Source organism: Zingiber officinale, chromosome 4B (assembly GCF_018446385.1).
Source record: "Zingiber officinale cultivar Zhangliang chromosome 4B, Zo_v1.1, whole genome shotgun sequence".
NCBI lineage: Eukaryota > Viridiplantae > Streptophyta > Magnoliopsida > Zingiberales > Zingiberaceae > Zingiber > Zingiber officinale.
The window spans coordinates 89,308,268-89,321,339 of record NC_055993.1 but is presented as its reverse complement, the minus strand read 5'-3'; the positions used below and the strand labels follow the sequence as shown (position 1 = coordinate 89,321,339).

General features: G+C 49.3%; 1 protein-coding gene and 1 long non-coding RNA gene across 2 annotated transcripts; both read right to left on the bottom strand.

Moving 5' to 3' along the window:
- Positions 1–552: 552 nt before the first annotated feature.
- On the bottom strand, positions 553–2,689 carry LOC121977703. The gene is made up of 2 exons (XR_006111010.1): positions 2,348–2,689; positions 553–790 (listed from the first exon to the last, which is right to left on the bottom strand). It is a non-coding gene; the product is annotated as an uncharacterized LOC121977703 (long non-coding RNA).
- Positions 2,690–3,318: 629 nt separating this feature from the next.
- On the bottom strand, positions 3,319–4,804 carry LOC121977702 (mitogen-activated protein kinase kinase kinase 18-like). The gene has a single exon (XM_042530146.1). The coding sequence runs from the start codon at positions 4,633–4,635 to the stop codon at positions 3,361–3,363; it is 1,275 nt and encodes a 424-aa protein (XP_042386080.1). The 5' UTR covers positions 4,636–4,804; the 3' UTR covers positions 3,319–3,360.
- Positions 4,805–13,072: the final 8,268 nt, after the last annotated feature.

Genomic DNA, 13,072 nt, shown 5'->3' with positions numbered 1-13,072 from the left:
TTACACAAACTAGCACCAACGTGATGTTAACTTGCACAAACTAGCACCATGTTAGTATTGATTTGCACAAACTAGTACCATGTTAGTATTGATTTGTACAAATCAACACCATGTTAACGTTGATCATCAACTATTAATGTTGATTTGCACAAACAACTACCAACAAAAAACCAACACTAATTTCTAGTGCTGGTTTACACCATGCAAGTACTGACTTATACGAACCAAGACTAAAGTGGTGTAGATTTGTGTAAACAAATACCACTCTTCGTACTAGTCTTCTGTTAGTGTACCAACATGCTCGTGTTGATTTGTACAAATCACCACTAACATGTTAATGCTGGTCTTTAAAGACCAGAGACTTGCACGCGGATGAAAGGAATTAAAAAAAATTCGATTTTGACATCCTAAAATTAAGATATTAATAAAAGATTAATAACTCCAATTCAATTCATGTAATTAACACACGTACGTCAAAAGTAACACAATTATAGTACGACTGCGACATTAATTAGTTATGTTGTAGTATGATAATTCATTTTTCTGAAACCATTTGACTTAACCCCAAAATGTGAATACATCAATTAATTAAATGAGCAATTTGAGGATATCAAATAATAATGACCCAAAATATATGACATCTGATGGACCAATGGCTTCATTCCCTGCTTCACCAAAACTGCCCTTATCTAATGCACTTGTCATACATAATCGAAAGGGCTAGAACACCTGGCATCCTACTACTGGAGAACTTTGTACTTGATGGGGTGGGTCGCCCTCATTTTGATCCCTAAAAGTGAGGAATAAAACATTAGTAGATTACACAAGGAACTTGAATCTTTCTCAAATTTTAAGATATCAAACTCCATGTAGAAACTCATTCTGATCAGATGCTAGAGGTGTAGATATTGAACTACTGTAAATTCCAAATAGTTGAATTGAAATCATGTAGAGATCAAGTGTCGCAAAAGGTGATGATGTTCATCCCAGTTGCCCCTCCATGACCCACCCCAAGGCATGTGGAAGGATGATAAATCACGGAGCAACCTCCTAGGTGGGAGGAACTTATTCCTTAGGGGAATGATATCAGAGGATTCAAACATTGCTCCTATGTGGCAATTCTATCACCTGAATACCAATTTGGCTACTGTCTGTGGGGGCAAAAAATCATATGTAGAGATCAAGCTACAGACAGTCTCAAACATTTATTTATCCTGGTACCAGCTTTAAATGGTTAGATCATCACGAAAACTATTATTTGCCTTACAGGGAAGAGATGATATCAAGTTAATATGGAAGCAAAACTTAATAATAGCAAATTAAGAGAATTTGATAAGATCATAAATTTACTATGATTCAGAGTAAGGGCTATATATGAACTTGTACCACAATGGTAATAGAAACTCACGTTCGCTATGATAATAATTAGAGATTTTACCATTCTAAAAAGAATTGAAAATTTACCATGACAATTTCCAAGTGTTTTGCATAATCATTAGGCACTTTGTTTTTCATTAACAGTGCCTGTGCTATTTAAAAAGTGTATAGTTCACTTCACATAATCATTAGGCACTTCATATGGTTTTTGAAACATACACTCTATGCTTCATTGCTTAGAATTTTTTTGAATAAAATGGCATATAAGTGTCCAATATCCACATAATTTACTGCATGATTGGCCCCAAAAGGGCTAAACATTTGAATCGAAAGAGAGTAAACCAATTGGCAGTGCAAAAGATGAAACAGAAACATATAGCAAGTAAAAGAGAACCAATATAACCTCAAGAACTAAAATAGTGAAATAGCAATCTCACTCAATCAGAACCATACTCGCAATGGTAAATTCCAAAAGCTCTTCTTGTAATTCTCAATGTTAAAATCTTTTTGTTGGTATATGCCCAATTCATCACATTAACCTTACAAAGTGCGTCCAAAACATATTCTGGCTAACTTTGCTTTTCACGTGCAGATAACAACAAAGAATCCACCTTAAACAAAATCGCAGACAAGCTTACCTTAAAGTTCGAATTTCCGCATCATTTTCTCCTCTATTTTTTGCTCACTTTCCTTCAAATTGGACGCAAACAAACTCCATTTCTAAGGATAGTTTGCTATCTAAAAGCATAAAACAAAGTAGATCAAGAATCTACTGCTATCTTTCTTCATGCATTGAGGTTTATTCCTGTAACATCGAGAGATCCAACTCATTTCTCAAACCCTCTTCCCGACCTCAAAGCGAAGAAGAAAACATTAAAAGCAACAGACACATTACACATTCCGTACAAGAATCTCCGGAAAAGACAACGGCGGAAATAAAAAAGAAGGCTGCGCGAGAGCGAGCACTGACCTTTTTTCTCCTCATGCGCCCCCTCCACCACGAAGCCGGGGAAGCACTAGCGGATCGCGGCATGAACGGCGGAATCGGATTCGGGAAGGCAAAGGAGAGATCTCTTCGCTTTCTTCTTACCTCGCTCCATGTTCGGGGAGAGAAACGAGGGCGGCGAAGTAAACAAAGGAAGGGCGTCACCGTGTCAGCTCTGCTTTCTGTCTGCTATATTCCTTTCCCTCGTCGTTTTCCTCCGTCCTCTTCTGTCTTCCGTTTACCTTCTCAAAGACACGCGGATGCGGAGACAGAGGGGTAGATGGGTGGGTGCGAATGTGGGTGGTGCGATGAGGTGTGAATTAAAGGGAGAGGATTACAGGTATTTGCGCGCGATGATGTGGCGTGCTGATGCGCGCACTTCCACCACCGGCCCGGCCCCGCCATGTAGGCCGGTCACACAACGAACCTGCGTCGCTGACATCCGCAGTTGACCGTGTGTCCTGTCAAACGTCGACTTGAAGGAATGAAAAGTCAAAGGGTTCATGATCCATCTGCTCACTTCTCTAGACGAGGAATGGAAAACTCAACGCTCGCGTTGGCGCCGACTGATTGAGGATCTAGAAGACGGATAGAATTTTCATGCAGGTTCATGCTTTCACACCGAATTCACGATTGGTTGTATCCAGACTGTAGATTTAGATCTCAATCAAAGGTAGAAGCAGCTGGGTTTCCTTTCGATTCTCGAGCTAACCATATCGGCCGAACCGACCGATCCGGTCCAAAGATGAGCACGGCGGATAGCGTTGCAGGTGGTAGCTGGACAGGACATGCAACTGCACCGTCAAAAGCCACCACAGGGAAAGCCAGAGCATGAGCCTGACGCGCTGACGACGCATCTCCAACTGTCCACCGCACGCAACTACAATTTACGCCTGTGGTCCACCAAATTAATCAATCACTAACAAAGCACGCTTTGTTCTTCTTTTTTATCTGAATGCTTCCATCTTAAGCTAATCGTCCTAAATTTATGCTCCATCTCATTGACAAAATAACTGGTTACTTCTTGGAAATGGCGTCACTTTTTTGATGATCTCTTGGAGGAATATGATTACATTTTTCTGTTTTTTTGAGAGAATGAAGAACATAATTGAAGCGCAGCAAATTTGCAAAAAAGGGGAATGTGTCTGTTCTACAGTTTGATTCATAGATTCTCCGGCAAATGGATCGTTTCTGTTTGCTGGAACTTCCGATCGAATTGAATCGAAAGAGTGTTCTGAAGCAATGAGATCGGCTTCTGCTGTCGCTGCGGCAGATTCGTTCTCGTTGGATCTCACTGTGATCCAATTGCCGTCGGTTTCCCAATTGATCGCCTGAGAGACGCCGCCGGCGAGTCGCCGAAGCCTCTCTCGCGGGCTGTCGGAGTGGTGCTCTTCATCTTCTTCTTCTTCTTCTTGGGAGTCCCACATTCCCTGCTCCAACGTGCTCTTCGGGGAGACCCAAACTTGGTCGGCCGGAGGGGAGGTGTTTTCAGGCGAGCAAGTCGTCTTAGATACGAACGGGTGCCGCAGCAGCTGCTCCGCCGTCCACCGCTCCCGCGCGTCCCTCCTCAAACAGTTCGCCACGAAGTCCCTGGCATCCGGCGACAACCATCCGGGGCACTCGGGGACGTTCTCCGTGAACCCGGCGCGGTGCAGGGCCGCGATCGGGTCGGCGATGTCCGGCCACGGTGGTCGCCCGGTGGCCATCTCGACCACCGTACACCCGAGCGCCCACACGTCGGCCGGCGCTCCCTGCTCCTCTCCGCGAGCGGCCTCCGGCGCCATGTACATCGGCGTCCCTGCCACCGACGGCGCCGCCCCAGAAGTCCGCTGCGCGCACCCGAAGTCCGCCAGCTTCGCTCCGCCTTCGGGCCAGAGCAGGACGTTCCGGGTTTTGACGTCGCAGTGCGCGACGCTAGCAGCGTGGAGGTGGGCGAGGCCGTGGAGAAGGTCTCCGGCGTAGGAGCGAATCTCCTGCTCCTCGAGGCTGCCGCCGCGCGCCGCTATGCGATCGTAGAGCGAGCCGAGAGGGGCGTACTCGAGGAAGAGGTTGTAGACGCCGGCGGCGACGTCGAAGCCAAGACAGGAGACGACGTTGGGGTGGCGGCGGAGGGAGGAGAGAATCGCCTGCTCTCGTTGCAGGGGGGCAGAGAAGCAGAGGTCGGCGGACTTGACGGCGAAGACGAGGCCGGAGGGGGAGGCTACCGCGGCGGAGACAGTGGCGGTGGAGCCGCGGCCGATGGTCGGGCCTCGACGCCACTCTCCGATGGCCATCGGAATCAAATACGGAATTCGGTGGAGTTCTACCGGATCTCGACAGAGAAGAGAACAAAGGGCCGCTTTATATACAAGTGAGAGTTGACTTTAAGAGATCCTCGTTACTGGCGTTCGGCGGAGCGGTGGAAGCACTAGTCAACCTCGATCACATGTGGAGACCTTTACGAGGTTGACGGCGAAGACAAATCGCTGTCTCGAGGGAGGACACGGAACAGTTTGTTCAACCAGTTGCGATTGTCCGCGTTCGACAAATCTAAAAAAATCTTCACAGGGTGCCGTTGACTCCACATAGACTTGTAATAGGAAGTCAGAACGGTCAACTTTGTGATTCAGATTTTGACAAGTCTTCACTGGATTCAGAAAAATACGGTAAGTTGTTTAAATTTGGAATTGTCTAAATTTTGACAAATATGTTCGGTTCTAGTTCTAGAATGAGATTACTTAATTTAGCTTTTGTAAAGTTTACTTAATCTTAGCCAAACACATAATTAAGTTGTGGATAAGTGAGTCGTGTAGGGCATGGATAGGGAATATTAGGTGAGAAGGCAACGGCTGCACCAAATGACCAAGTGGAGATGAGGGTCTAAAGAGGTGGTTGCACCCAACGCAGTTGGGAGATGACTTTGGGTGAACAATCCAACAGTTGACTTGATGCCTGAAAAAGATTTGGTCTGACTTTGTTGCTTCCACTTTTTCCATATTCAACGCGATCTAATCTAACAATACGAGGCCTTTGTCAACCACTTGTGCGAAAGTGATTAGGTGGGTTTGGTGGGATAGAATTGTATGAGAAGGTAATGAATTCATTATAATATTAATTAGATGCATAAAAGATTAGTTTAAATCTGATCTGATGGGTATTTATCAATGTATTCAGGTTCTGACTCAATCATCCAAATTTCAATTCAACCCAAATTAACTAAATTCTTTTATCGAATTTGTCGGTCCTGACTGAATCATTCAAAATGTATCCAAAGCCGCAATGAAGAAAAACGACATGTCACTTGAGAAGACTGGGGGGATCCAACCCCAGATCAAAAGTAGAATTTATTCGATGTTAACATACATAATACACACAATTTCATACCAGTCGACCGGCAACTCCCATGGTAACAAGAAATAGCAAACTTACAAACTATACATGTACTCGGAGCGGGGCCCACACATATTTTAGTGGGTGATGGGCCACTGTCATCAGCTGCTGGAAGAGAATCCGATACGGTGAACCCGGCCCAATAAAGCTTACATATACATATATAAATATGCTCATGGTGGCTCATGGCTTACAAGAGCAAGCATATTGATTAAACACTTCGGAGAGATAGCAGAAGATATGGTCTATGAACAGGCAAATGCTGTCAGACATAATTTTACTAACTAAAAACCATGTTATTCACAAGAATCTTCACCGTACATTTTACTTACTGATCCTGTCCAAGTATTTAATCGATGGACGCTGGGGACATGACACTTTCCGCTGCTGATCCGACTGGTGGCATAAATCTCCGACAAACCTACAAAGAAGCCGAGCCGGGAGGGGTTTCCCAGCAACGACCCTCCAACACTCAAGTCAGACAACGGGAAATGAGAGAGGCAGCGTAATTGTGGCTACAGTGAGGATTCCGCATACCTTCGTCGACGTCTGGGGGTCCTTATATAGGACCCCAGGGAGGCGTGGGCACGCTTCTTGATGCGTGCACGCTTCTCGATGCGTGCACGCTTCTCGATGTGTGCACACTTCCCCAAACATACCTTAACGAGCCCATGTCAGAAAAGTACCTCTGACGCCATTCCGCAATCGTCCGATCATATTCCGGATGTGACAGTGGAAGCTTCCACCGTATGATCTTGTGTACGGCTCGGCCGCCAACCCTGCTACCTGTCGGCGGTAGATGTCTCGAGGATTATGTTATCCCCTGTCTCCTTTGTCCTTTTGCGCCTCCTGTCTGTTCCAGGGCCGAGCCGTTAGGCCGCTCGGCAGGCATATCACTTCTGCCCTAGCTGTAGGTATCGGTCCGACTGGGAGGACTTTCGGTCGTATGCTAGGATGAGATTGCTCCTGCCTGTCTTCGTTGCCATGTGCCCCGACCGAACGGACATCCCGCTCAGCCTTGAAACCTTTTTACCTTAGAGCATCGGAAACCCGACCCCTAGTCGGGTTGTCTTTCATTCGGCTCGGGGGATTCCCGGCCGGTCGACCTTCTCAGTTCGGTCGGTCGGGTCCCAGGGTTGAGTCTCTTGACCTTTGACCTCCACGTGTCGTTGACCTTCCGCCAACGAGGGTCCTCCGTCCTTACCGCCGGATCACATGCCTCCCTTTCAAGTCTAGTCGAAGGAGGCGCTAAGTTCGACTGACTGGACCATGAGTTTAATCGAGCGACATCCACTCTGCCGCTCCTGAAAGTGTACCTCCGTTCGGCTCTTGGGAGGTCCATTCAGCCGACCGACGAGTTGATAGCTGTGCCTTGGTAGTTTTGATTTCTATTTGCCATTTGTCGTGCTACCACTTCTAAGGACGGTCGGAGTTGGCGGGTCTCCTCGGAATTTGTGCCAATCCTCATTAAGCCGCCCACGCGCGAGTAATGATGTTCATTAAATGCTGCCCAATCACTGACCACCACTTGGCGAGTCCGTCGTCATCGTACGGCGAGGGCGTCAACTTCGATGGGACAGACGTCAGTTCAAATCCGACGGTCTGATGCCATCGTTCCTTTCGATGACCTGGATCGAACGGCTGTTGTGGTCCGCACCCTAGGTTTATTAGGCGCCGACGCTGACCCCCCTTCTATCGTTCTTGCCTTCGCATTTTTGGTGGTTCCTCTCGCGGCCATCTTCCCGACATTCGCTTGCCTCGGTGCCCCGACGAACTTTCGACCTCCTTATTCACGCTTCGCCTCCCAGTAAGCCTTCTCATATCTTTATCTTCCTCCGAGTTTCCCTTCCGGTGGCCTTTGCGCCAGTTCGATACAGTTTCGATCTCCTCCGTCAACCCTTTCATTCTTTCCTTGGTCCTTTCTTCCTCGGTATTGTTCCGGCGATGACTAGCACCTCGCAACCTTCTGATCTCTCTCCTGGCCTATGGTATATGACCATGGTAAGCCAGTTTGACGAGGATGACGCGGGACGCTTCCTTAACGAATTCGAACTTCCTCCGGACCATAGATTAGTTTTGGCCACCTCCTCCGATCGGCCCCACAATCCACCGACCGACACTGTTTGCTTCTTTCGCGACCAATTTGTGGCCGGTCTGCGCTTCCCCATACATCCTTTTATCCGTGAAGTTTGTAGTTGTTTCCGCCTCCCACTCGGCCAACTTGTCCCCAACCCTTTTAGGTTGCTGTGCGGCGTAGTGATCCTTTTCAAGCTGCACGACATTCCCTTAGTCCCCAGAGTGTTCCATTATTTTTACTATCCCAAACAATCCGAGTGGGGTACTTTTCTCTTCCAATCGCGGATCGGTCTTGTCTTTTTCGACAAGATGCCGACCTCGAACAAGCACTGGAAGGAAAATTATTTTTACCTTCGCCTTCCCGAACGACCCTCCTTTCGCACCAAATGGCAGACCACTGTGCCAAGACCACCGGATCTCGATAAATACAAGAGCTAGACGGATTATCTTCATGCAACCAATCTATTAGCCGACCAGCGGTTTAGTATCAATAAGCTACTTCACGAGGGGGTGTTATATATATTCGGATTGAGCCCGATCCGAACGAAGCTTCCGAGCAGCATGGGTAAGCGCTTTCCCTGTCCCCGCTCCTTTTGGTCTAACTGATTTATTCTTCTTTTATGCAGGTGAAATCATGTGGCGCGCCAAGGCCACCGAGCGGATGAAATTAAAGGCCGCCGAAATAGAAGCAGCATCGGCTAAGGAGATGGCCGATCTAGGGATCGTGCCGGTCGGCTCGCGTGACGACGAGAGCGAAGAAACACCAACAGAGGCCCGAGAGTCTACCAGTTGGATCCCTGCAACCGAAGCGATCGGCGATGCTATATCATCAGCTGGTCAGCCTACCTCCGAAGACGCGGGGCAGTCGGCCGACGACTCCCCCTTGATAACACACAAGCGGTGCCGAACGGATCTCACCATTGTGGAACCGGTGACCGAGTCAGTTGACGCCCCCTTTGAACCGGTCAACCCAGTTCCTACTTCAACCGAGGCCATCTCCTCAAACTGCACTCCTTCCTAGCTCAACCAACTAGTGGCCTCCCTCGAATCAAGACCGGTTAGTTCCCTGCCCCGGGTTCATCTCCGGCTCAGGCGCTCGGGAATAGTTTCTGCTCCGCTCGGCGAGTCATCCGTTCGATCCATCTCTTTTCAATCCGATCCGAGCGGACGTCGAACGATCAAGGCCGTCATCCATCTTCCCACTGAAGAGTTTCTTTTGGCCGCAGATCGGCCAACCGCTCCGGAGCACCAGATCACTATCCGAGGACCGCTCGCCAAAGTATGGGAAGATGCGAGGGCTCGCGTTGCCCTGATGACCCCCGGGCAGCTCAGCGATAGCCATCTGCAACAAGCAATCAGGGTATGCTCTTTTACCTACTTTATGTTTAATATTGGCTCTTGACATTATTCTGTCCGAACAGTACTGGGTGGAGAACATTGCGGTCAGCAATCGCCTGGCTTCCCTAGAAGAAGAATTGAAAAAGCTTCAAATTTCTGGAGGGGCGCCAACTCAGAGCCCATCATATGCGGCACTCCGAGCCGAACTGAGCAAATCGGAGAAACTACTATAGGCCGAACGACACAAGTCTTTTGGTTTGGAGACCAGGGTAGCTGACCTTGAGGCCCAAGTCAAGTCGCACGATCGGGAGATGAAGCTGGCTACCAATAGGAAGAATACAACCATCTCTGACTTGGCCAAGAATCAACAGGCCCGAGCGCTGGAGCAACGCGTCCAAGAGTTAGCCGATCTGTTTTCTGCTGAGCAAGAGGGTCGATCGACTACTGAAGCTAAACTTCGAGGAGACATTAAAGATCTCCAAGATGCCTTAGAAGCCGCCCGAGCGGCTTTCAAAGAATATCAAGACAGCGAACCAGGGCGCTTCGCGGCGATGAGGCACAACTACTTCCGGTCGGATGACTTTGGTAACAAGTTCAGCGATCGGCTGGTCCTTGCCTTTGAAGAAGCCATCCAAGCCACCACTACATATTTGAAGGCTAAGGGCCTGCTCCCGGAGGCGTCTTCTATTCCCCCCAAGGATCTGGCCGGGCTGCTAGAGCACATTCCTGAGCCCATTTTTGACGTTCTTGAATGAATAGTGTTTTCTGTAATTCTCCCGGTCGGCTCCTGCAGCCTTATCTTTAATGAAGATTTGCTTTTTCCGTACTTTCCCCGGTTGGCTTAAACGACCTTGCTTTAAGGAATGGCATCTATGACTTTGCCCTTGATCGACGAGATTTTAAGTGTAATTTTGTAATGCTAACTTTTGCACTGTTAACTTTTCGTTTTGGGTGTTCCTTGTAACTATACCGACCGGTCTCTCGACCTTTTTCCCGTAGGGAATTTCTTAACTTTGTCGATCGGTCCAACGACCTCCCACTTTGCTCGGGATTTTTATGAGTTTGTCGCTGGAGTATTTTTCTTTTCTGTGTCGATCGGTCAAATGACTCTCCATTTTATATGGATTTTCTGATAGTCTCGCTGAAGTGCTTCAACGTGACACTGCCTCGTTTGGGGGGTTTATAGTCGCCAGTCGGACTCTAGAGTTTAACGTCGCCGCTCGATAGTCTTCAAGCCGGGGGGTTTATAGTCGCCGATCCGACTCTAGAGTTTAACGTCGCCGCTCGACGGTCTTCTAACCGGGGGGTTTATAGTCGCCGGTCCGACTCTAGAGTTTAACGTCGCCGCTTGACGGTCTTCAAGCCGGGGGGGGGGGGGGGTTTATAGTCGCCGGTCCGACTCTAAAATTTAACGTCGCTGCTCGATGGTCTTTAGGCCGGAGGGTTTATAGTCGTCGGTTTGACTCTAAGATTTAACGTCGCTGCTCGACGATCTTCAGGCCGGAGGGTTTATAGTCGCCGGTTAGACTCTAAGATTTAACGTCGCTGCTCGACGATCTTCCGGCCGGAGGGTTTATAGTCGCCGGTTCGACTCTAAGATTTAACATCGCTGCTCGACGGTCTTCCGGTCGGAGAGTTTATAGTCGCCAGTTTGACTCTAAGATTTAACATCGCTGCTCGACGGTCTTCCGACCGGAGGGTTTATAGTCGCCGGTTCGACTCTAAGATTTAACGTCGCTGCTCGACGGTCTTCAGGCCGGAGGGTTTATAATCACTGGTTCGACTCTAAGATTTAACGTCGCTGCTCGATGGTCTTCAGGCCGGGGGTTTTATAGTCACCGGTTTGACTCTAAGATTTAACGTCGCTGCTCAACGGTCTTCAGGCCGGGGGGTTTATAGTCGCCAGTTCGACTCTAAGATTTAACGTCGCTGCTCGACGGTCTTCAGGCCGGGGGGTTTATAGTCGCCGGTTCGACTCTAAGATTTAACGTCGCTGCTCGACGGTCTTCGACATCGAGCCTATGGCTCAGATAATATACGCCCGCCCGAACGGCACGGGGTCTTCGACATCGAGCCCGTGGCTCGAATCATATACGCCCCGCCGAATGACACGGGGTCTTCACCACGCCTTCATGCAGCAACCCACTTGGCGCATAATTCTCATGCCTTCACTTTATTCTTATAACTTTCATTCCTGCACCCAAAGGATACAGCCGAACGGAATATTCATGAAATATATTACATCGGCGCACCTTTCATCCGACCCGATAGGGCTGGAGGTGGTTTGCACTCCATGGCCTATCCAGTCGCCGTCCATCCTCATCCTCCAAGTAGTAGGCTCCCGATCAGAGCTTCTCGACGACTTTGAAGGGTCCTGCCCAGGGAGCCTCCAGCTTGCCTACGTCCCCGACCGGCTTCACTTTCTTCCAGACCAAGTCACCCACCTGGAATGCTCGGGGAATCACGCGGCGGTTGTAGTTCTGCTTCATTCTTTGCCTTAGGCCATCAGCCGGACAGACGCTTTGGCTCGCTCCTCGTCGATCAAGTCCAATTCTAGCTACCTCCGCTCAGAATTATCCTCGTCGTAGTTTTGGATCCGAACGGACTCTACGCCGACTTCGACTAGGACGACCGCCTCGCCTCCATACACCAGGTGGAACGGTGTTACTCCCGTTCCCTCCTTAGGGGTCGTGTGGATGGCCCATAGGACTCCTAGTAGCTCATCCACCCAGCTCCCTCCCATGTGGTCGAGTCGAGCCCGAAGAATTCGGAGGATCTCCCGGTTGGCTACTTCGGCCTGACCGTTACTTTGGGGATACGCCACAGACGTGAAGTGTCGCTCAATGCCATATCCCTTGCACCATTTCTCGAGCTACTTTCCGACGAACTGTCGCCCGTTGTCTGACACTAGACGACACGGAATTTCGAACCGACAGATGATGTGTTGCCAGATGAATTTCTTGACCATCTGCTCGGTTATCTTGGCCAATGGCTCAGCCTCCACCCACTTGGAGAAGTAATCGACTGCCACCAATAGGAACTTTCGTTGTCCGGTCGCCATAGGGAAAGGTCCTACGATGTCCATGCCCCACTGGTCGAACGGGCAGGACACTGTGGACGCTTTCATTTCCTCCGTCGGCTTATGAGAGAAACTGTGGTACTTCTGATAAGAAAGACATGTTGCGACGGTCCGAGCAGCGTACTCGTGTAGAGTTGGCCAGAAGTATCCGGCTAGCAGGATCTTCCTAGCCAAAGACCGGCCGCCCGGATGACCTCCGCAAGATCCTTGGTGCACCTCCTGGAGAATGTACTCGGCGCCTTCCGAACTGACACACTTCAGCAGAGGTCGGGAGAACGCTTTTTTATAAAGCTGATCTACGATGAGCGTGAACCGGTCGGCTCTCCTCCTTAGTAGCTGGGCTTCCTCCCGGTCGGACGGCGTGGCCCCTGAGCGCAGAAACTCTATGATGAATGTTCTCCAATCGCTCGGGAATGTGAGGCCTTCCATCCGGTCCACGTACGCTACCAAGGATACTTGCTCGATTGGTTGTTGGATGACGACCGACGATATCGAGCTTGCGAGCTTGCGAGCTTGGCTAATTCATCTGCCGCCTGGCTCCAACATGTCGTGCGGCCTGCAGTCCGGTTATGAGGGCTTCGTACTCTGCCTCATTATTTGTTGCCCGATAGTCCAGCCGGACGAACAAATGCATCCGCTCTCCCTGAGGCGAAAGTATCAGGATCCCAATTCCGCTTCCGAGCCGAGTGGATGATCCGTCCACATATACTTTCCATGTAGCTTCGGGCTCGGGCTTTTGTACCTCCGTCATGAAATCTGCCAAGGACTGTGCCTTGATCGCCGGGCGGGGTTGGTATTGGATGTCGAATTCGCTTAGCTCCGTCGTCCACTTGATGAGCCGTCCAGAT